The following is a 21,311-nucleotide window of genomic DNA, read 5'->3' as shown; positions in this document are numbered from 1 at the left end:
TACCAAATTAGCAACTATCAGGGCAGGAAACTCCACTTTCATGAGATTTAAATCTGTAGACACTATCTAATGACAAGTAGACATTCTTCATTCATGTGAATCAGAGGCAAGCCAGAGAATCAACTCTGTTCATGAGGGTGGGACAGCAGTAACATAATTATGCATATTCAGTGATAATGCGTCAGCATCAGGATTACTTCTTATTTGTTGGCTTTCGTGATGGGAATCGATTTCTCCTTTGAACCAGAGTCTGTTGAATGGGCCCCATTCTGGCTAGTGATGCACCTTCCACATCACACACGATCAAGTGGGATGAAAAATGGAGTCGGCTGTCATGAGAAATAATTTTTCTCACTGAAATGATAGCAAGTCCACATGGGGAAGCGGTAGCTTCACACATGCTGAAATCCTCATAGTTGGTATGTATTGTGGGAGATGGAAAGATAAATAATGTATAGCTGAGCAGCCTGTTCTCGGAGAGCTCGTGATCATTGTGTGTGTGGCGGGGAACAAAATCATCATGTTGGATCACATTCACATTCCACACTGCTCAGTTTGCAGGACGATGAGGACATGCATGAATGCATTGAACACAATCTAGGTTTGAGATGATAGACGCTTGGTCTGTGGGGTTTTCAGTGGAGGGGGTAGAGAAGCATACACATTTGAAAGATATTTAGAGGAGGATGAACTGCACCAGAGAGAAAGAAGGAGCAGATGGAAATTTAGTTGAGAACCCAGGAGGGTGTTTTGAACTGAAATCCAAGAGAAAAGAACTTCCAGGAGCAGGAAGTTAACCCGCGGTGTAGAATGCTGCTGTGAAGGAGGAATTAGGGTGAGAATTGAGACGTGAATTTAATATGCCTGAGTAAAAGGAAAGGAGAAAGTGAAGAAACTGTGGGATCTTATGCAGAGAAAACTTGGAGAGTTTAGACATGGCTTAAAAAATAAATCTGTGACTCTGGTACCCAGAATGTGTAGCTTTAAGTATACAAGGGGTGGTTCTATATACACGTCTCAGAATTGGGTGACTGGGTCAATAAGTTATGAAGTTCACTGCCCTGACCCCACAAAAATAAAGAAGTAGTCAGGAGAATTTGACATATTATTGGCCTCTTTCTTGAAAGCAGAAATGATGAATCTGCTATACCTGTCCAGTCACTTTGCAAAGCTGCCGAGTGAAGCCACTACTGGTTCTTTCTTCATCTTTGCTTCTCCGTTAAGTGCTGGGAACATAACACCCAGCAGAAGAGACCACCTATAATAACTGCATATTAATTTCACTCTACTACATATGCATTGATTACAGTGTCAGAAGCATACATATTTATTAGAAATTTCAAAGGGAGCGTGAAAATATGCATGTCCGTGGGGATTTGAAAATCTTCAGAAAATTTTTAAATGATGCTTTGTTTCAACCAATGGCACAAAAGTTTTTTACTCTTTGGTACTTACAGCCTATTTTAAATCGATTAGCCATTGAGCCAGCAACGTTTCTTTGATATGTGTCCAGTTTTGGTGCGTCAAGTTTACATTCTTTTGCCATTAGTGCTTGTGGCTGATTGTCTTAAAACCCAGCGCTGACCCAAATAATAGGAGAAAGGCCAATCAACTGACACTGTGGAGAGAGAGAAATTTAGATTCTTTACAAAGAATTTACAAATGCTTAGGGCAATCTAAACAAAGAATAGGGGACCTCAATTTTGTATGTCACTCCTGGACGAGGACCCAGTGGAGACTGAACAGTTTTTGAAGACGCGATCACAGAGGAATATAGAATCAGATGGAATAGCAAATATTGAATTTGATAACATCTAGGATTCTCTCAACCCTACAGTGTTTGAACCCCATTATGTTGTTGGCGATCTGGAGGGGATAGCTGTCTCAAATAATTTGTAAGTTATGACATATCAGCCACCTCACAAATGGATCCTCAAGAGACCAAGAACTTACTCAACTTCTATCAAAAAAGAATTAACCTTTAAAGGCGCTTTCTCTAGAAAAACATGTTGCGTGATGGGCGTTCATGGTTGACTGCTGCTAATGCGATTTGGGTTTTTATCCTTGGTTCTGAATTCAAAAACTCCTTTACAACTTATTTCAGATTCCTGAGGCATGGTTCTCTACTGTAGGTGGAAGACAACGCAATTATGAGTTTTGTCTGAACTCCGCAGGTGTCACAAATCCATTTTAAATCTCTGTTCAGAAGCCTCAATTCAATTTGGTTTTATTGTTCAAAATGTGAAGAGGTCCACTTGGCTGTGTTTTTAGGTAGGTTATTGTTAGTGGCAATTTGAAAATGTCCCTGGATAAATTGGAGCAACATCTAGGAAGTTGCTAATGGAAGCCATTGAGTATAATTGTTGTTAAATAAGACCCATCTTGATAGCTGATGAAATGATGGTGGCGGGAGATATGTTCTGGTTCACTGTTATTTAATTGAAGAAAAGTGTTTTATGATGGTTGACATACCGTTCTGGAAGGAACATCTACCCTTTGTATGTTCATTCCTCTTTCTTTGTGAGGATTCCACTAGGATAAGATGCAGGGGAGAGGGAGATCATAATCCAACATGGATTTCCCTCCAGATCGGGGTGGAAAAAGGACAGAAATGGGCAGCCAAATCCGGCTTTTCCAGGGACTCCCAAAGAGAAAAGCCTTAGTGAGCAGCTTAGAGACACTCCAATGGCAAACTGTGCTCAAGCTCAGGGCTGTGACTTGCTTGCATTTCATTCATGTATTTGTTTGAAAACAGCTATTGTAAACAACACATGTCAGGCTCTGTTTTAGGTGCTGCAGCTGCAAAGTGGAGGAAAAAATAGTCTTTCATGCCACGAATACACACTAGAAATGAGTATTTCAATCAAAGTCCATTCATAAAGTAAGGGCCAGTTCAAACATTATTATTATTATTATTATTATTATTATTATTATTATTTTATTGGGGAATTGGGGGAGGGGAACAGCGTTGGGGAATCGGGGAAGGGGAATAGACAAGTTGCTGTCCTTTTGTTCTTCAGTCTAGTTGTGGAGGACTCGCTTCACTGGCCCATGTTGGTATTATCATTGTGCTCTTTCCAGGTGAGACAGTCACTCGCCGGCCATTGGATGGCCGCTCACGGCAGCTCACAGCAGCTCATGAAAGTTCACGCCCGCTGCAGGCCAGTCCCACTGCAGCCTACACCGTTGCTGGCTACTCACAGCAGCCCAGCTCCAGGTTGAGCTGTTGATCACCATCTTAGCTGTAGAGGGCGTAGCATCACTGACCCTCATGCAGGATCCGAACCGGGGCCCTGCTGCTCAGAGCTGGCATCCCAAACCAACTCCTAGCCAATGCGCCACTCGGCTGGCTTAAATATATTATTTTTGAACACTATTCTTACCAGGAATGTGCTAACCGACTTACATGTGTCTTCTCATTCAATGCTCACTACATTCTCATTTTCAGATCAGAAAATGGTTTAGAGAAGATAACTTCAGAGTTCACAATGTCAATCATATTAATTGTGAGAGTTTGGATTGGAACTAAGATTCTTCCGACTGTGCTCTATAATTTTTTTTTTTAACTGAGCCATCCTGCCACCTGTTGGCAGCTCAGTGGCAGCTCAGCTCGGGCTGGACTCGAACCGCTGTTGCTCAGAGCTCAAACTCTTGAGCGAGCTCTTAACCCACTGAGCCACTCGGCTGGCCCTATGCTCTATAATCTTAGTGTTTAGGTGTATTACTCAAAGGTGAGAAGAAGGAATTACGTGGTGTTGATTGTCCGGAAGCGATCCCGGGGAACAAAAGCACCTAGCCATTCCCTCTGTCTATAAAGAGTGTCCTTATAGAAGAGATTGGAATGTGAGGAGTCTGTTACCAGTCTGAGAGACACTGAATAGTAAAGAGATTGGTTGAAAGAATGAATTTTGTAGATAGAAGGAGGAATCTGACCCTAATGGATTCAAAGTCTATGCAGGGCTAATTTTTAACACTGTTGGCATGACCTACAGCAGAGGAGAGAGTAGTGAGAGTTAGGTGTCAGTCAAACAGCAGTGAGTGTCCTGGGAGTTGTCTCGATGGCACTTGGCTCCCCTGCCCCCAGCATCTCAGGGAACAGATGCACGTAATGTGGATAAGGGAAGCTGTGTTCTGGGGATCTGGGAGGCCCATGTGAGGGACTCTAACGAGAGGTGCTCTTACGGTTCTCAGGGAAGTCACCATGGGGGACAATGTGAAGTTCACTTCAGAGCCATGAACTTCCACTCTGTCCAAGGAGCTCAATCCCGATATTTCTGAGGAGATTCGTGAGAAGATGACAGGTTAAGGTCACTGCCAGTTTCAAAGGTCATTCACAGATTGCAGAGGTTCCATGGAAGTCAGGTTCAGCACCCCTAATACAGAGCTTAAATCGGCATATGAGTAGCTTGTGGTAGACATTGGCACAGAGGTCAATTTATTTTTACCCAGGTTATTAGTTTCTTCCATGCTCTACTAACTTTCTTGGCAAAATTTAATTTTGGAAAGCTAATGGCAGTGCTATTCCCCAGACTCCAAGGAACACCTTTATCACCCTCCACTTCCAGTCAGCCATTCTTGTGACACTAATATATTTTGACATAAAGGGACACAGCTGAATGACTTGGCTTTCATTTCATCTCTGTGTACTTCCCCCCCCCCCGCCCCCCGCCTTTGTTCTAGTTGTCCGTTTCCATGTTATTGATTGGCCTATAAAATACCAGATGGGAGAAGATGCAGGAGAATAGTGACTCCAGCCAGGGGCGGCAGTGTTCCCCCCGAGGAAGCCAGCAGCTGGTCAGACGTGTCGAGGGAGGTTCCTGCATATGCCTTAAATGTCTTCTAATACCTGGCATTAGCAGATGCCGTGGCTTATTAGAACCTTATCCAGGAAGAGAGTCTTCAGAATAATAATTATATCGATAATGGCTCATATCTGTTGAGCGCTTAAAATGCACCAGACATTTTTCTAAGCACATCACCTGTAGTGACTCATTTAATTCTTATAATATCCCTGTGAGGTGAATACTGTTATTATCCCTTTACCCAAGAGGACACTGAAGCACAGAGTTTCCTGATTCACCAGTAAGTGGAAGAACATGACTTTGAATCTAGGCAATTTGACTTGGAGGCTGAGCTGCCTCCCGTAGCTACTGTTTACACCGGAGTCCGGAGTAATTCAAAGGGGCTCTCTATCAGGGACTCTCTGATTGAATTGCCCTGAAACTTGCTGGTGGGCCTCATCTGGAGCAACATTTGGCAGCGGGCCAAACACGAGGCACCCTCCTCGGAAAACCGGGTTTCGGCAAGCTGTTGCTGGTGTTGGCAGAGCATGGGAGCTGAGAGCAAGGTAGTGGGTTTGTAGGGAGGTAGATGGGAGAGAGTGACAAGGGCTAGTGAAGGTCTCCAGTTTCTTCTGTCTTGTGGAGCTGGCTCTTCTGGAGATGAAGTGAGATAATCTGCGAATTCATTTGGGATCTGAAAAGTTCCGTGCAAATGACAGTTCCTGTTGTACGTCCACGATGAGCCTCCTGTAAGGCAGGTGGGAGGCCGAGGCCGTGGTTCAGGAGGCAACAGTGTGTGGCTGGCATTCGTGGGCTCACGTGAGAAGCTGGGAGGTAGAAGAGTGCGGACAGGGAGCAGGCTCTGATGAACTTGAGAAAGGGGGTGCACACGGGTTAGCCGATGGGGAGCTCCCTGGAGGAGGGGTATAGGCTAGTCTGCAGTCGTTCTCTGAGTCCCATTTCCCACTGTACCCCCACTGCTGGAACTGGGTTTTACACTCAATACCTCCAGCCACTGGAGAAGACCAGAGCTCGCTGCTGGTGGATCTACCCTTATCTCAATTATCGTTTCTCCCTGTGTCTTCCTCAGTCTCCCATTGCAGAGTATGATAGGCCACCACATTCTAGGATTCCTACTATCCTTGCAAGAAAGTACTTGCTAGTTAAAATCAAGGCCCTTGGGGTGAACTTGAAAATAAAACCACCAGGCCACTCTTAATTTCTTGATAAGCATTTGGTACGAACGTTGTCTGGTCACTCTGTTCATCACTGAATTCTTTCCTGTCTAGTCACGTCTAGTACCTACCACTCTGCTATAATTCCTAGTTTTATTCTTGTCCTGAGTTATCATTTATTTACACATTGACTTACTTTTAAAATAATTACATTATTTTTCTAAAAATGATGAAACCCAGTGCAAAAGAATCCCCAGCTCCAATCACGTGCAGATGGCCACTTGGCACCAGCTTGTTGAACATGCTCTCTAGACATTTCTCTACACCTACAAAGTCCAAGGTGCCACAGCTTACATGAAGGAGATGCTGCCATATTTAATTTTCCATGACCTTTTTCACTTAACAGTGTGTTATCGTCAGACTTCCCTCTAAATAAATGTAGATCTACATACTCATTTGTAAGATTTGACCTGCGTGCTCTTGTTTGAATGTACCGCAGTTTACTTAACCATCCCCCTGTTGATTGTTTATTGATAAAGAAAAAGTCTGAGCACCACCTAGAGACTTTTCTGAGTGATCCGGCTCTCTAAGCCAGGCTCTGTGGCTTTGCCATCAAACTTACGGGATTCTTGGCATTGTATAATATGAGGAGCATGAAACTGGTGAATGAAGAGTCCATGACTGCTCCCAGCTCTGCCTCTTAGTAACTATGTGACCACACAATCACTTATCTTACTGAACCTCAGTTTCCCTGTCTGTAAATGATGGTGTGGGTATGTGTGATATTTAAGGCCTGTCCTACTAATTTAGAAATATGATGTCAAGCCATACCTACCTTCACAACTCAAATACGCATGTCAGCTTTATTTAGTGATGCTGGTCAGTGTCCAATACAAAGTAGACACTCGGCAAACACACTTCAACTGAATCTGGCTTCTCAACTTTCCCTCAGAAACATCCATCTGATGGTTTTGTACTGGCTTAGTTTTTAATCCAGTAAACCTTAGATATTTTTATCTGTCTACCATCTCTCTTTAGAACTTGTGCTTTTACACCTAAATTTGTGTGTGTGTGTGTATTCGTGTGTGGGGGGGGAGCTATGTATGGATCTAAAGTTGGATGTTAAGTGTTTTGGGGGGAGTGAGTAGAGTGGGAGTCTATATAGAGGAAGTTACTATACTTTGCCCTAAAATGAGGTTTTAGATAAGAGAAATAGATTAAATTATTTTTTCTCTCCCTCTTGAGTTGCAGTGAAATTAAATGTGTGTGTGTGTGTGTGTGTGTGTGTGTGTGTGTTTGAGGTAGGAGTAGCAGTATTCTGACACTATTTTAAAAGTATCACTCCTTCCATCCTTTCCTTCCTTCCCTCTGTCCCTCCCTCCCTTCCTTTTTTCTTTCTTTTTCCCTCTTCCTTCCTTCCTTTATTGAAATGAATTGAGGAGTAATGCTATTCTTCCTACTTTACTCAGTGGTGACTTTTATCCCATAATATAAGAAAGGAGAAGCAATCCTCTATTTGAGAAAATTCTCTGAACCAATGAGACTTAACTATAAGACAATATTAAGGACAGGTGGGGATTGTGTTATATTACTATATTGAAGAAATGTATTGATCTAAGTGGTGATGATGAAAATTAAATTGTGTTACTCAACTAATGCCCATAATTAAACTACTTTGAAAATCTTAGTTAAGAACACCAAAGGAAATCCAGGTAAAGATGTTGCAAAGATGAACAGGCCGCTTCAGAAAGTTTGGTGCTACTCCTTTCGTGATTAAACATTCTGAACAAACTAGGTTGGATTGAATTCTTTTAAAATGAATTACATACTTCATTCCTTTCCCAAAGAAAGTACATTGTACATGTTAATTTTTTTCTTTCATTGTAGGGTGCTCAGAGGCACCATCACAGGCAGTGTTTATTGCAACATGTTGTGACTGAGAAGTGCTCTCAGAGACTGTTAGGATGTACAGAGCTATTTCGATCTCAGTCCTCTGCTTTCTGGATTCCTGGTCTGCCTTTCATAGTCTTTCTGTCTCTTCTGAGGGTCAGGCTGCCATGTTCGGCTGTTGTGGCATATTTGCCGAGAGCAGTTCTTCACAGCTCTGGGCCACTTCTCACTTGCTCTGATGTGCTGCATGTAAGTTATGGAAGTAAACATCTAATGGTATTAGAACTTTTAATAAGTTAATAGAGAAGTTAATATGGTCTCCAGAAGCTTTTTCTGCTTATTTCCATGAACTTACCTAAATTCCAGAAACTAGAGGTTTCTGGAGACGTGTTCTCCAAATAATCGCTGTAGTCTGGTAAAGAACCCAGAATTCTGGTTCGAACGTGAACTTTTCCTTCTGAGTGTGAAGAGGAGATGTCACCTTTACTCCCTCCAGGGGCACGGGACTCTCAATTCCACTCTGTCATTTACGTCTGACTGTGGTTCTTGTTTTGCAGTCCCCAGTCTGTCCCAGACCGCCTGAGGATCCGGGTGAATAAAATCAGCTTGCAGGACTACGAAGGATTCCACTATGACAAAGAGAAGCTCCGGGAAGCCTGTAAGTTGCAAGCGCCTCACTGATTCCGTGTGACCAGCCTTTGGTCAACTTCTTCATCCTCCTTGGTTTGATGGTTAGATTCATCTTGTGTCTGAGAACCATGGTTAGAGAGGTGAAGGGAAGGGCAGCAACTCGGGAACCCCAAGTAATGTTATGTGGGCTGAAGAAAATGGAACTGGAAGGGAAAGCAGAGAACAAAAGTTATTCTGCTCAAGCTGCCAAATTAGCATCTTTTGGTTTATTAACCACATTGGTCTCAGGTGTACCTAAAACGAGAAAGCAGAAAGTTGGTGACACTGCGTGGTATAGTAACATCTAGAAAACTTTTGAGACAGCATAAATGTCTTCCTGGAGCCGGCACTACCGAACACTTCATGCAGCTGTGACAAAGTTATCCATGAAGACATGTCAAATACTTCATGCTATTATGTGTTTGTCTGATGTCAAAGAAAGGCCCACAGAATACTCAGGGTCATGATAAATTGATTCATTGATGATGAGTGCCATTGTTTCTGAAATCTTAAATTGACTCAACATATGAACTACTTATCAATGTTCATATTTTCCAGATACTTCTTTACGTATAGAACTAATTTTCAGTTTACTCCGTCATTCAGTATTTATTGGACACTTTTTACATTCCAGTCACTATTTCAGCTCTTTGTCTATATCATCATAGATGAGATAGCTGGGTAAAGGAGGCCAGAAAAGGTTAAGACCACAGGTGTGTTAGATATTAGGGTCCTGGGCTCCTTCATAATTGTGGGGGCCAATAGTCACATGTAATAAAGTCAGAAGATCAGGTCCAGTGCCCAAGGGCACAGGCAGTGATGCCAATAGAAAGACGTTTCATACAGAACCAGAGACTGATGCACTAAAACTCCAAACTGGCTCCAAGTGTGGACGTGCCTGGAGTTGTAGAAGATGCAAAGAGATAAAAACTGGCAGGAATGGAGCAGGGGATGCGTTCCTGGGACAATGACTTCCAAGCTGTGATTCCTGGACCTATAATCTGGAGTTGGGTTTAGTGGATGGAAACCCTGAAATTTGGGGACACTGTTGGGGCTGTGTATGGGGACCTTCGGGTGTGAAGGGGGCCGTGAGCAAAGATACATTTCCGTGGTAGCCCAGTCCCTGAATCTACCAGGGAATTCTGCATGAAATCACTGCTTCCTCAACTCTCTGCTGCTTCAGCTGCCTCACCCTCTTGGTTTCTTTCCTTAAACATCAATACCCTTCAGTTTCTCCCTAGCCTGATCACTTTGTCCTTCACTGTCATTTCTTTTTTTAAAAAAAAAATTGGGGAGTTGGGGGAGGGGAACAGTGTTAGGGAATTGGGGAGGGAAACCAGCCAAGTTGTTGTTCTTCAGTCTTCATTATGGAGGGCACCAGTCGCCATCTGGCTGCCTGTTGGCAGCTCATGGCCTCTAAGCTCAAGTTGCTGTGTTCAGTCTTAGTTGCGGGTGGGCATAGCCACCATCCCATGCGGGAGTCGAACCAGCAGCCTTGTTGTTAAGCGTGCATGCTCTATCCACTGAGCCATCTGAGTGGGAGCTCAGCTCAAGGTGCTGAGTTCAGTCTTAGTTGCAGGTAGGCATAGCCCACCATCGAACAGGCAATCTTGTTGTTACACCAGCTGAGCCATTCTGCCACCTATTGGCAGGTCAGTGGCAGCTCAGCTCAGGTGCAGAATCACTGGCCCATGTGGGAATCGAACCAGCGGCCCTGTTGCTCAGAGCTTGTGCTCTTAAGCTAACTCTTAACCAACTGAGCCACTTGGCCGGCCCCACTCTCATTTCTGTTAGTAGGAAAATTTGAGGTAGAGGAGGAGCTTTTTGCAGAAAACCTCTGCTCTTTCCCCTTCCATAAATGACAGGTTATATTTTCTAATGTAAATGGGATTATAAGTGACAGACTAGCACAAAATCTAATTTAACCCATAACGTGATGGACAGATATGTTTGCAATGAGAGGTGTAGCTTTGATGTGAATGAAACTGACTTTTAGAGGTTACTAATTATAAAGAATAGTATTTTATGTTATTTCTCATTTTAAACTTCTAAACAAATAGCTTACAATATTTGAAAGCTAAAAAAAAGAGAATGGATCTCATGTTAGTAATATTTTTAGCCTATCATCAACTCTGAAGCAAGTCAGTTGGGAGTGGAGAAGCATTTGGAATTTTTGGCTGAAGTGGGATTTGAGGCTTATCTGTAGATTTCAATGATCTGTTTTATCTCTCCTGTGCATTATCTGTCCACCATTGCCAGATGTAGTTGTGTTTTGAGTTTTTACAAGAAGATGACATTTCCTGGCAGGTGCTTTACTCATCACATCTTACGTGATAAAACGTCTATGTGAGGAAACTTCCCATCTCAAATTGGGGAAGGTGACTTGGTATAAATATAAACACAATATTCAACAGTGTCTTTGAGACCCAGAAGAACAAAGAAACACTCAAGGAGGGACGCAAGGAGTTCTATCATTCTAAAGGTTTGGGTTTGAAGAAAACATATTAATTAGAAGTAAAGGTGGCGAACACAGTCATTCTACTTTTAATATATGGTGATCAGGTTTCTTTTTTTTTGTTAAAGTTTATTGGGGTCACAATGGTTAGTAAAGTCACATAGGTTTCAAGTGTACAATTCTGTAATATATCATCTATACATCACATTGTGTGTTCACCACCCAGAGTCAGTTCTCCTTCCATCACCATATATTTGATCCTGTTTACCCTCATCTACCAACCCTCCCCGCTGACCCTCTCTGTGGTAACTACTAAACTATTGTCTGTGTCTATGTGTTTTTCTTTCTTTGTTTGTTTGTCTTGTTCTTTTGCTGTTTTCAGTTTTATATCCCACATATCACTGAAATCATGTGGTTCTCAACTTTTTCTGACTGACTTATCTCGCTTAGCATGATAATCTCAAGATCCATCTATGTTGTCGCAAATGGCACTATTTCATCTTTTCTTATGGCAGAATAGTGTTCCATTGTGTATATATACACATTGGTGGTGATGTTGCTAAGCTGTAGCTGCTCAGGAAAGTTTGTCCTTGGGGTTATTATTTGTTTCTTACTCACCCTCAGTCTTTCATGCAGCTCCATCGTGCAGCTGACCGCAGATTCACGGGAAAGCTGGTAGAGCTCACATTGAGTCTAAACGCAAAAACCAGTTCAAGTCCATACAAGACATACACGCCAAAAATTAGATATGTGATTTCAGAAGCACTAGCTCAATGAAATACATAGAATCCATCTAGATAAAAGGAATTCTAGGCATGCACTCTGACCGGCATCCCAGAAGAACAAAGGGAGTGAATTCTCTTAGGTCATTTATTTGTTGTCAACATTCAAAATGCAAACTAGAGCAGTACTGCGTTGCTGGGTTTAAAAAATTCGTTCCGTTTCTTGGTAATACACCACGTGACTCATCTGGGCAGCACAGGCTGCTTGCCACCACTGTAATAGAATCTTGCTCCTGTGGCTGGATCGTTATTCGTATGAGATTACAAATCGAATGTTGGTTGTGTAACAAAGCCTTGCTTCTGTCCGTAAGGCCCTTGGTAATTACAGGATGACAGCCCTTTTAATTGCCCTGCTTATTTTAGTGTAGGAAAAGATGACTGGGCTATTTCAACTACTTTGCCTCCCCCTTTCATTTAGCCCCAGCTCACCTGGGGGGTGGGCATTCCCCCGAAAATAATAGTACAGAAAGGGGTAGTCTTTGCCAGTCCCTCCCTCAGCGCCTGCTGGTATATTTCAGACTTATGAAAGGATTTAGAGTCTTATTCACTGGATTTATGAATTATTAACCCTCAAGATAATGGTTACGATGTCCAAAGGAGGAACGTCTATTCAACATAAGAGGTAGAAAATGAAAAGAAAGTGACCATGTTTAGGAAATTCTTAAAGGAAGTGTATAATAATGACAGCAGCAACTTACTCTTATAACCTGAATGAAGTACATAAACGTGCCCATAATTAAGCATGTAATCATATGGTGGTTGAGGCCCAAGATGGGCTGCCCCCAAATATCCCACAGTGGCATATTGATTATCTTGAATTCAAGTTACTTCAGGAATTATCAGAGCAAGAAAAACACTGACCTCTCTGTACCCCTCAAAACAGGAGCTAAATCGCCCAGGTGAGAGGTACCCTCCCTGCACCTGGAGGCGGAGAATTCCCTTATCATTAGAATTAAGGAACACAGAGCCAAAGAGTCTGTATAAACAAACCTTACTTCCTCTTTATTAATTTACTGCCCAAACTTTGTGTGGATTCTTCTCTAATGAACCCCCCTGGATCTTGCTTCGATGCCTTTCTAATGACACTAACTTATTTTTTTTTGTCCTGTCAATTCCTTCACAAATGTATTGTTTCTTTGTCTAAAAAGTATAAATAGGTATCTGATTGAATCGTTTCCTTGAGCCTCATTTTATGAGCTGTGCATCACATGACCACCCATGCACATGCATTACATTGGATTTTCTCCTGTTACTCTAGCCTTGTGTTAATTTTGTTATTTTATTGTTAGTCTGGCTGTAAGAATTGAAGGGTAGGGGGGTGGGAATTGTTCCCTTTCCCTGACATAGTCTAGGCAAAGGGTAATCCATTTTGAAAATCTTGTTATAGTTCTAACTTGAAGATAGGTTCAGTGATGATTGACAAATTTTTTATCTAGAATAGCTTGATACCGGCCACAGTTTAACTCTATCCCATGTAAGCTGGCTTAAGTTTACTTCTAGCATTAGCTTATGATAATGCATACAAGTCGAGGGCTTAAAACAAAAAGCAAAAACCAGTTTAGAACTCATTAAAAACGGATGGAGCCTATAAAATAGAAGGGAATTAACATTTGTCGTATAACAAATACAGCATTCACCAACCCTTTTACATACATTAGCTCAGTATAATGGGTATTACCTGGGTATTTATGTCTATATAGTGTATACTGTATAATATCTCAGTATGTTATTTTCTGGTAAAGACGAATGATAGGATTATGCCCTAGGCAACTGCCTTAATGGAATTTCCCTGTCTTTTGTTTACTGACTTACAAGAATCAGAAATGTTTGGGTTTGAATCTCCCTTGCAACCTTGACAAAGTAATTAATTCCTCTGATGACCAAATCTCTCATCTCTAAAATGAGGATATAATTGCAGCCTGATAGAGTCCTGAGGGTTAAATGTAATCTTGTCTGTGAAACCCCTGGAGCGAAGTCGGGCACATAGCATGCTCTCCGAAAATGGTTGCTATGATGGTTATGGTTGCTATTGCCAAAGAAATGCTGCTGTCACATCATCACCCCTCAGTCTCAGGGCCAGATGTCAGGCTCAGAGCAGCTGACCGCTTTGACACATAGCTCTCCCTTCAAGGTGCTTTCTCACATTCAAAAATAGAATTGGGAACACAAATATCACAGAAAGATTAGGGGGAGAAAACTTAAGTAATCATTCCATTTACTTTTGTTGTGTCTACTAGTACAAGAGACTGCTGTGATGGCAAGGTATTGAAACCTCTGACACATGTAAATGCTAAATGCCCGTATTTGGTGATCTGGCCAGATTATCAGCCAATTCCCGTCCTTAAGTTTTAATACAGTCTCATAATTGCGACATCTGGTGTCCATCACTGAATTTTTTAAAAGAAAAACTTTTTGTTTTGGAATAATTTTAGATGTATAGACAAGTTGCAAAGGTGCTACTGGGAGTCCCTGGATTTCCCTGTTGTTAAATATTTTATACTAGGGTCCCTTCATCAATGAGACTGATACTGCTTTATTGCTCTTACCTCAATCCTGGACATCACTTTGCATTGGGTTGGCATGTCTGCCCAGTCTTCTCTGGTCTGTGACACCTTCTCAGTCTTTCCATTTTTTTCCTTTTCATGACCTTGAGGGCCTTGAGGAATACTTGCCAGCTCTTCTGTAGAATAAGCCCTGATCTGGTTTCTTTTGTTGTTTTCTCTTAATAAGGCTGGCGCTATGGGTTCCTGGAAAGAATATTGCAGAGGTGATGTGCGCTTCTTGTCCCATCTTACCTGCGGTTGCCTGATAACCCACATGATATCCCCGGTGATGGCAGCCTAGTCGCTTGGTTAAGGTTGTGTTTGCTGGGTTTCTCCACTGTCACATTACTATTTTTTTCCTCCTTTCTCCATGCTGTACTTTGTGAGTGAGTCACTAAGTCCAACCCATCTTCACACTGCGGGGAGGCAGATCACTGGATTTTTCCATTATTTCCAGTTCCCATATTTAACCTCAATTTAATAAGTATGCAAAAATCGTGGAGCCATTCACTCATTGATGCATCCATGCTTCCAAAAATTGTATATTTGCGTCAATTCTGTGCTGGATACCACGCTAGATGATAGGCATTGAAAGATGAAACTGGAAACCTAACATTACGATATCATTTATTCAGCACACATTTATTGAGTGCTTACTTTGAGGAAACAGTGGTGAAAAAAAAACCCAGAAACCCCAACACAGAAATAGTCCCAGATTTGCTAGAGCTTTTTACTCTTGTGATGAGGGCAACGCTAGGGTTACGGGAACACTATGTACCTGTTTTCCTAGCAAACATTGCTTAAATAACTAAAGGAAGGGACACAATACATAAGCAAGGATGAGAAAAGCTAACCTCTAAAGTCATTAGCTATATGACCTTGGGCAATGCATTTATCCTCTTCAGGATTCAGTTGACTTATCTGCTAAATGCAGTGGTTAAACCAAGCATTTCCTCAGAATATACTATATTATAATAAATCCTTAACCCTATAGAAATTACACAGGATTTAAAATTATTCCTCCTGACATGCTTCCATAGTCAAGTTTTAAAACTCCAGCATCACTCATTATAATGAATGCATGCGTGGGAAAATCGTGTAAGTGCATTTTGCTTCATGAGTTTGCGAGAAACACTGATTTTTTTTCTATCTATTGCTTCATCGAAAGTTGAATCTTTCCCCCTCGTTTAATAAGTTGACAACCTTGCTGTTCAATAGAGATTAGACCTCCGTTTGCTGCATGTTGGCGTTCCATTTTGAAATCTGAATTAAATGATGTCAGGCTGTCCTCTGAAGGGCTCTGTCCATCCCTTTGTGACTGTGTCTATGTTGATTCCTGTTATCACAACTTGACATTTACCTGAGTTTGTGCTTAGTTTTTTTTTTACACTTATTCTCTTTTATCTGTATCTTAGATTTATTTTTAAATTAAAAATGCAATAATAAATCACAACAATAATAGTTAACTTATTGTCCTATTACTGTGAACTAAGAAAGGACTTAGCCTTTCAATACATACCATGTCATTTAATTCTCCCAACATCTCTGTGTGATAGATAACATTGTTATCCCGATTTTACATCTAGAGCAACTGAGCCATAGAAAACTTAAGGAAACTGTCCAAGGGCCTGGCATTCTGAACATTTACCTAATCATTGTGCTCTCTGCTTCCTCCAAGCAATTGTTCTTATTTTCTTCTATAAAATGCCTTTAATATTTGTTTTAAAATCTTTCACAATCCCGTTCCAAATGCTGTTTTGTGTTTAAAACAACTTTGCCTTAATTAACCGTACTCTGGTCTCTTGGTCAGGTTTCTGTTTTTGGACCTCCCCCCCCCCCAAATTAATGACCTATTCATAAGCGCAACAGATATTCGTTGACCACTGACCATATTTCTGGTACTCTTTCAAGGGCTGAGGGTGCTGACAAGTGCCCACCCTCATAGAGCTTATATTCCAATGGGAGAGACAGACAAGTGACTAAGATACCATAGCAGCAAAGCACTATAAAGGAAATGAAGCACAAAAGTGACAAAGGATTCTAGTTTGGGTAAGGCGATCAGGGAGGGACTTTCAGAAGAGATGACGTGTAAGCAGCGATCTAGGATTTCTGGGGAAGAGGTCCCCAGGCTGAGGGAGCAGCAAATGCTGAGGCCCTGTGATGCAAACATGCTTGGAATGGTTAACGACCAACGAGGACGTTTGGGTGGGTGGAGCGGGGTTGGAAATGATTTTGAAGCAGTAGGAAAGCGTCGGCACATTGGAGAGGGCTCGTATGCCATGGAGAGGGCTTTGGGTTTTATTCAGAATGTAATGCAAAGGTACTGGGATTGTTTGAAAAGGTGTGTAGCACATGCCTGCGTTTGTTCTGAATAATCCTAGCTGCTGAGTGGAGAACTGAGGGCCGAGTTGTCAAGGCGGAAATAGGGTCACCAGATACAAGGCTGATGCGATAGTCTAAGCGAGAGGTGAGAGAAGTGGAGGCAGCTGGCAGGAGCAGCAGAGTTGGGGAGAAACAGTTGGGCTCTGGATCTAGTTTGGAGGTGATGCTGGTAGTGTCAGGATGGATTAGCTGTATTAGAAAAGGTGACCCGAGGAAGCCTCCCTCTGAGGTTTTGGCCTCGGCAACTTGGTAAGCCGGAAGGGAGGGGTCGAAGGCCCAGAGGAGGCCAAGAGCGAGCACAGAGTGAGCTAGGACAGTACAGCAGAGCTTGTTGGTCAGAAGCCAAGAGAAGACAAATGTCTTTATAAAAGGGGTGACAACTGTGCCAAATGCTCCGGAGAGGTAGAGTACAATATGTGCTAATTGGGAATTGGATTTGGATAGAGGGTGGTAATTAGTAACCTCGCGAGACGCTGCCGAGTGAAAAAGGTGAATAGAGTGGGTCCGTTTGCACATGGGCGCAAAGGAAGTGACTCCTATAAATTGCTCCTTTGAGGCGTCACACTGCAAAGGGGAAGAGAAAAATGGGTGGTGGCTGAAGAGAGATGTGGGATGAAGGCAGGATTCTTTCTTTCTAATTTGTAAGGTAGTACAGCCAGCCGTGTATGCTAATGTGTACATGCCGACGGGACCCAGCCACGGGAGAGGGAGAACACGGTCAGGAGCGAGGGAGCCAACCTTGAGAGCAGTGCCTCTGAGGAGCGGGGGATGGGACCTCCTGCACAGTGGAGCGGTGGGGGCAGGGCTCAGAGTACCGAGAGGGAAGGCAGAAGAACGGTCCAGATGCAAGGGGACTGGGGGATTTGGTCCCAGGGAGAAGCAACAGTTCTATTCTGATTATTTCCCCGGGGAAACAAGAAACAAGCCTACCAGCTAGCAGGAGGGGAGGGTCTCAGGGTTCAGGAAGAGACGAGAACGTTTGCAAGTCAATGCGAAGAGCCAGATGATGAGTGGCCGTATCTAAAGAAGTGCTGAGCGGCGCTTCAGATACAAATCACTGAATTCATTGGCTTTCATAAGCACATAGAGACAAGTCCTCAGTTCCTGGGCGTCCTGGCTTATAAATGAGTGTACTCTTTGTCTTCTAACTTCAACGATGCAGATGCCAGGGAAATATTAGGTGGAAAGATGATGATCTCATTTTTCATATACATTTTTTTGTTGTCCAATTCTGTCTGCGATCCCAAGCCTTGCTTTGTTTCTGAGAAAATAAGAAGTGCGTTCAGAGCTATGCTGTGTTAGATGCTAGTGTTAGGTCTCCGACAAGGAAATGAACCTAAAGTGTCAGTAATGATACTCGATCCTTCTTTTATTGGGAAAACTTAGCCTTTGGTATTTAGAACAATCAATTACGGGTATATTGTTATGTCTCTGGCCAAAGAAGTATTTTTGCTTTTTATTGGTTTACTCTATGTACACACACACACACACACACACACACACACACACACACAGAGTAATGACCAGTTCTTTCTGCTTATAGACCAGCCTTGTCTGTTTTGTTGTTACCGTCCCAGGCTGACAACTCTGGGATAATAGCAACTCAGATAATAGTTATTGAAAGACTTTCTTCTAAGAGCCTTGTGTAAAAGCGTTACTTTTTTTATTCATGATGTTAATGTGTGAGTGGTGTGGTGTCAGCCACTGCAGAGTCATGATGTCATATTTAATAATTAATGACAGCTAGTAATTGCATGGAGCTCCGTGGTTCATAGAGGGTTTCCATCACTGCCCACGTGCATCATCACAGGAACACTGAGAAAGATGGCCTCCCTCAGGGTCACATGGCTGCGACGGCATTTTAATAAGAATTCCTATCTTCTCTCTCCTAGTCCAGCATGCTTGCTAGTACACAGCCCCACTCCTTTGTCAAGACATAGCTGGGCACTTACAGAAATGTGTTTTTAAAAAGAATTTGGGCTCGTAGCCCTTGTTATTGATTGGGTTTCCTGGGAAAGGGACTCTGACACTGGAGTTTTATGTGTCGGAGGTTTAGTGGGGATTCGCCAAGATGAAACAACAGCTGTGAAGGAGGAGGAATGTAGAACTGGGTAGAGGAAGAAGTTGAGCTATGATGCAGTGGCAACAGAGGACTCCCCAGGGACATTTGGATCTTGGATGGCCATTTAGAGTGGCCCAGTTGAGGCAAGCATTGGATACAGGAATCTGCCCCCTAGGAAGGAGCAAACCTTGAGTAAGGTGGCTTCCTTACTGGAGATGGAATCTGTGAGCTACCATGAGGGCCAACACTTCCGGAAGCTGAGGGAATGAGGGACTCAGTGCCATCACGGACCTGGGTGGGCCACTTCAGTCCCCAAAGCACCATCTTATCTATGTAACTCAGCACCTGCTGTTTTAACTAAAGCCAGGAAGGAACTACCCACACACCAGAATCCTTGAGTTCATTCATTTACTTCTCCATTAACAGCTGTTTATTGAACACCTATTGTGTACCCAGCACTGTTCTAGGTACTGAAGATTAGGCTCTTACGGTCACTCGCCTCCAAATCTATCTCTTTGTGTCTTTTGGCCTAACCTCCCTACTATTCCAATTTCAGAGACTTGGAATATAATTTAATTACTTTCTTGAGGTGCGTTGGAATTAGCTAAGTAAAGTAAAACCTAAAATCTGAATGCTGACCTTTTCTTAAAAGTTCTTTTGGGCATGAACTTTTGTCAAGCCAAAGAGTCTCCATTTGGACTGTGAGTAATTAAAATCGGAAACCTAAATACAAGACAGTTTAAATTTCAGGCTATTTCTAGCTTAACACCGTAATCAGAGAGAACTCCAAAGTTTCATCCTCGACAAAATGGACATTTTTATATATTCTCTCAATTTATCAGTAAAGATATTGAACTGAATAGAACCAAGGTCAGAAATGTGTGCTAGTCTGAAAATAACCTCTTTACAGATCGACTCAGAAGCACAATTGTATATGCTAGTTTCATGGGTAAAAACAGTAGGTCTTTCATAGTTTACACTGGTGGAAAGCACTCTTTCCTAATACTTTGTGGGTTTCCTAAATTGCGGATCACCCTCACTCTCCTGGAGTCCCTGATAAGCAGGATTAGAGTTCCCTAGGTCGGCAGATGCTAGGGATGTGTTTGCTTACAGCTGCCCGATTTCACATCTCTACATGGTAGCTGCCTGTGCATAATTTGTTTACTCCTTTTGCTTCCAGAAAGAGACTTAGGCCCCTTCAGCAGATTTTAGGAAATCCTTCTGTCATGAATTCTCAACATGTATCCAATCAACTCAGAAATTCAGAGCTGCATGACTAATGTGTCCCCAGCCTCTCCCTCCTGGTGACCTTGTCCATCACCACACACTCTAATGGACAGCATAGTTTTCAAATTGTGAAAGATTTGAACCATCAAATGGTGAGCGACACTAACCATCATTCTGAATATTTAAGCTCTGGGTACAGTTATGAATCTTTGCTTTTGGACACTTAATATTTCAGTTGCTTTCACATTGATTTGGCTGGCCAGGCCATGTAGCCAAGATTCCAATGTCACGGACAATTATTTGTTATCTTTCTCCCAAACACTAGAGCACTGGCAGTAATTATCAGTAGTGGTTCTGCCCTGTATCTAGGAATTTGGCAAATATCACCTTCCCGATAAGTGTACCTGGAAAACAATTGTTTTGCAATACTCACTGTCAAGTGCATTCTAGAACCTCACAGTCAAAAGCTACTGTCACATTTAACACTGGGAATGAACTCCAAGGAATTTTAGAAATCATTTTCTAGAATTTCATGGCATGTGACATTAGGAATCTTCATTGAAATGGAAACCTTCCATCAAAAATAGAAATTTACATCACTGTCCATAAACTTTCATATTAAGCTGGAAGATGATGATATTTCATAGAGCTGTTTGATCTGGATCTTTGGTTTTTATTGTTTATTAGAAGAGATGGGCTTTTTGCCATACTTTCCTCTGGTTTATTACTGGTAATATAGGAACCAAATTCATCAGAAATAGGAAAAAAGAAAACTCATGCGATTTTGAACATGTTAGCCACGACTGGGTTGCATTTTCCATTGGACTTCTTTTATCTTTGCCCAGAAAACTGCTTTAACATCTCTTTTTTTTTTTTCTGGATTTTTCTCTCCCACTTCTGTTTTTCTGGTTGTCATGTCCTGTATGCTGATGATTGAAAAGAGAAAAAGAAAAGGATCTGTTGCTAATTTCCTGGTTCCTGAGGTGCTGTAGTCTAGGCTTTCGATGGATGTCTGGGGTGTCGGGGCACCCCCTTTCCTCCTCCTTCCTCCCTCTGCTCTTGGCTCTCCGGGCCTGAGAACAGTCTTTCTCCAGTGCTGCCTGGAACAACATCGCAACATTCTAATGCACAGACCGCTTTCAGGTATTTTAGGTGTTGTCAGGTGTTTTTGAGACATTTATAAGATGGTCTTTGTCATTCATCATGACAAGGGCCACTTTTATATTCATAATCCATTCCTCTTCCATCCATCCCTCCTTATCTTCCTCCCTTTCTTCCTCTCCCTCTCTCTCTCTCTCTCTCTCGCTCTCTCTCTCTCTCTCTCTCTCTCTCTCTCTCTCTCTCT

The 21,311-nt window shown here is 42.3% G+C and overlaps 1 protein-coding gene across 9 annotated transcripts in view; it reads left to right on the top strand.

The window, feature by feature from the left end:
- Positions 1 to 21,311, top strand: part of DGKI (diacylglycerol kinase iota) — a 258,634-nt gene that overhangs the window by 137,120 nt on the left and 100,203 nt on the right. For all 9 annotated transcript variants that reach the window (XM_019653280.1, XM_019653283.1, XM_019653286.1 and 6 more), the window contains one exon: positions 8,404 to 8,504. In XM_019653280.1, coding sequence (XP_019508825.1) covers positions 8,404 to 8,504 — 101 coding nt within the window. The remainder of the gene's footprint in view (positions 1 to 8,403; positions 8,505 to 21,311) is intronic.

This window comes from Hipposideros armiger, unplaced genomic scaffold (assembly GCF_001890085.2).
Source record: "Hipposideros armiger isolate ML-2016 unplaced genomic scaffold, ASM189008v1 scaffold_201, whole genome shotgun sequence".
In the NCBI taxonomy this organism is placed as follows: Eukaryota; Metazoa; Chordata; class Mammalia; order Chiroptera; family Hipposideridae; genus Hipposideros; species Hipposideros armiger.
This window is presented reverse-complemented; position numbering and strand designations above follow the sequence as displayed.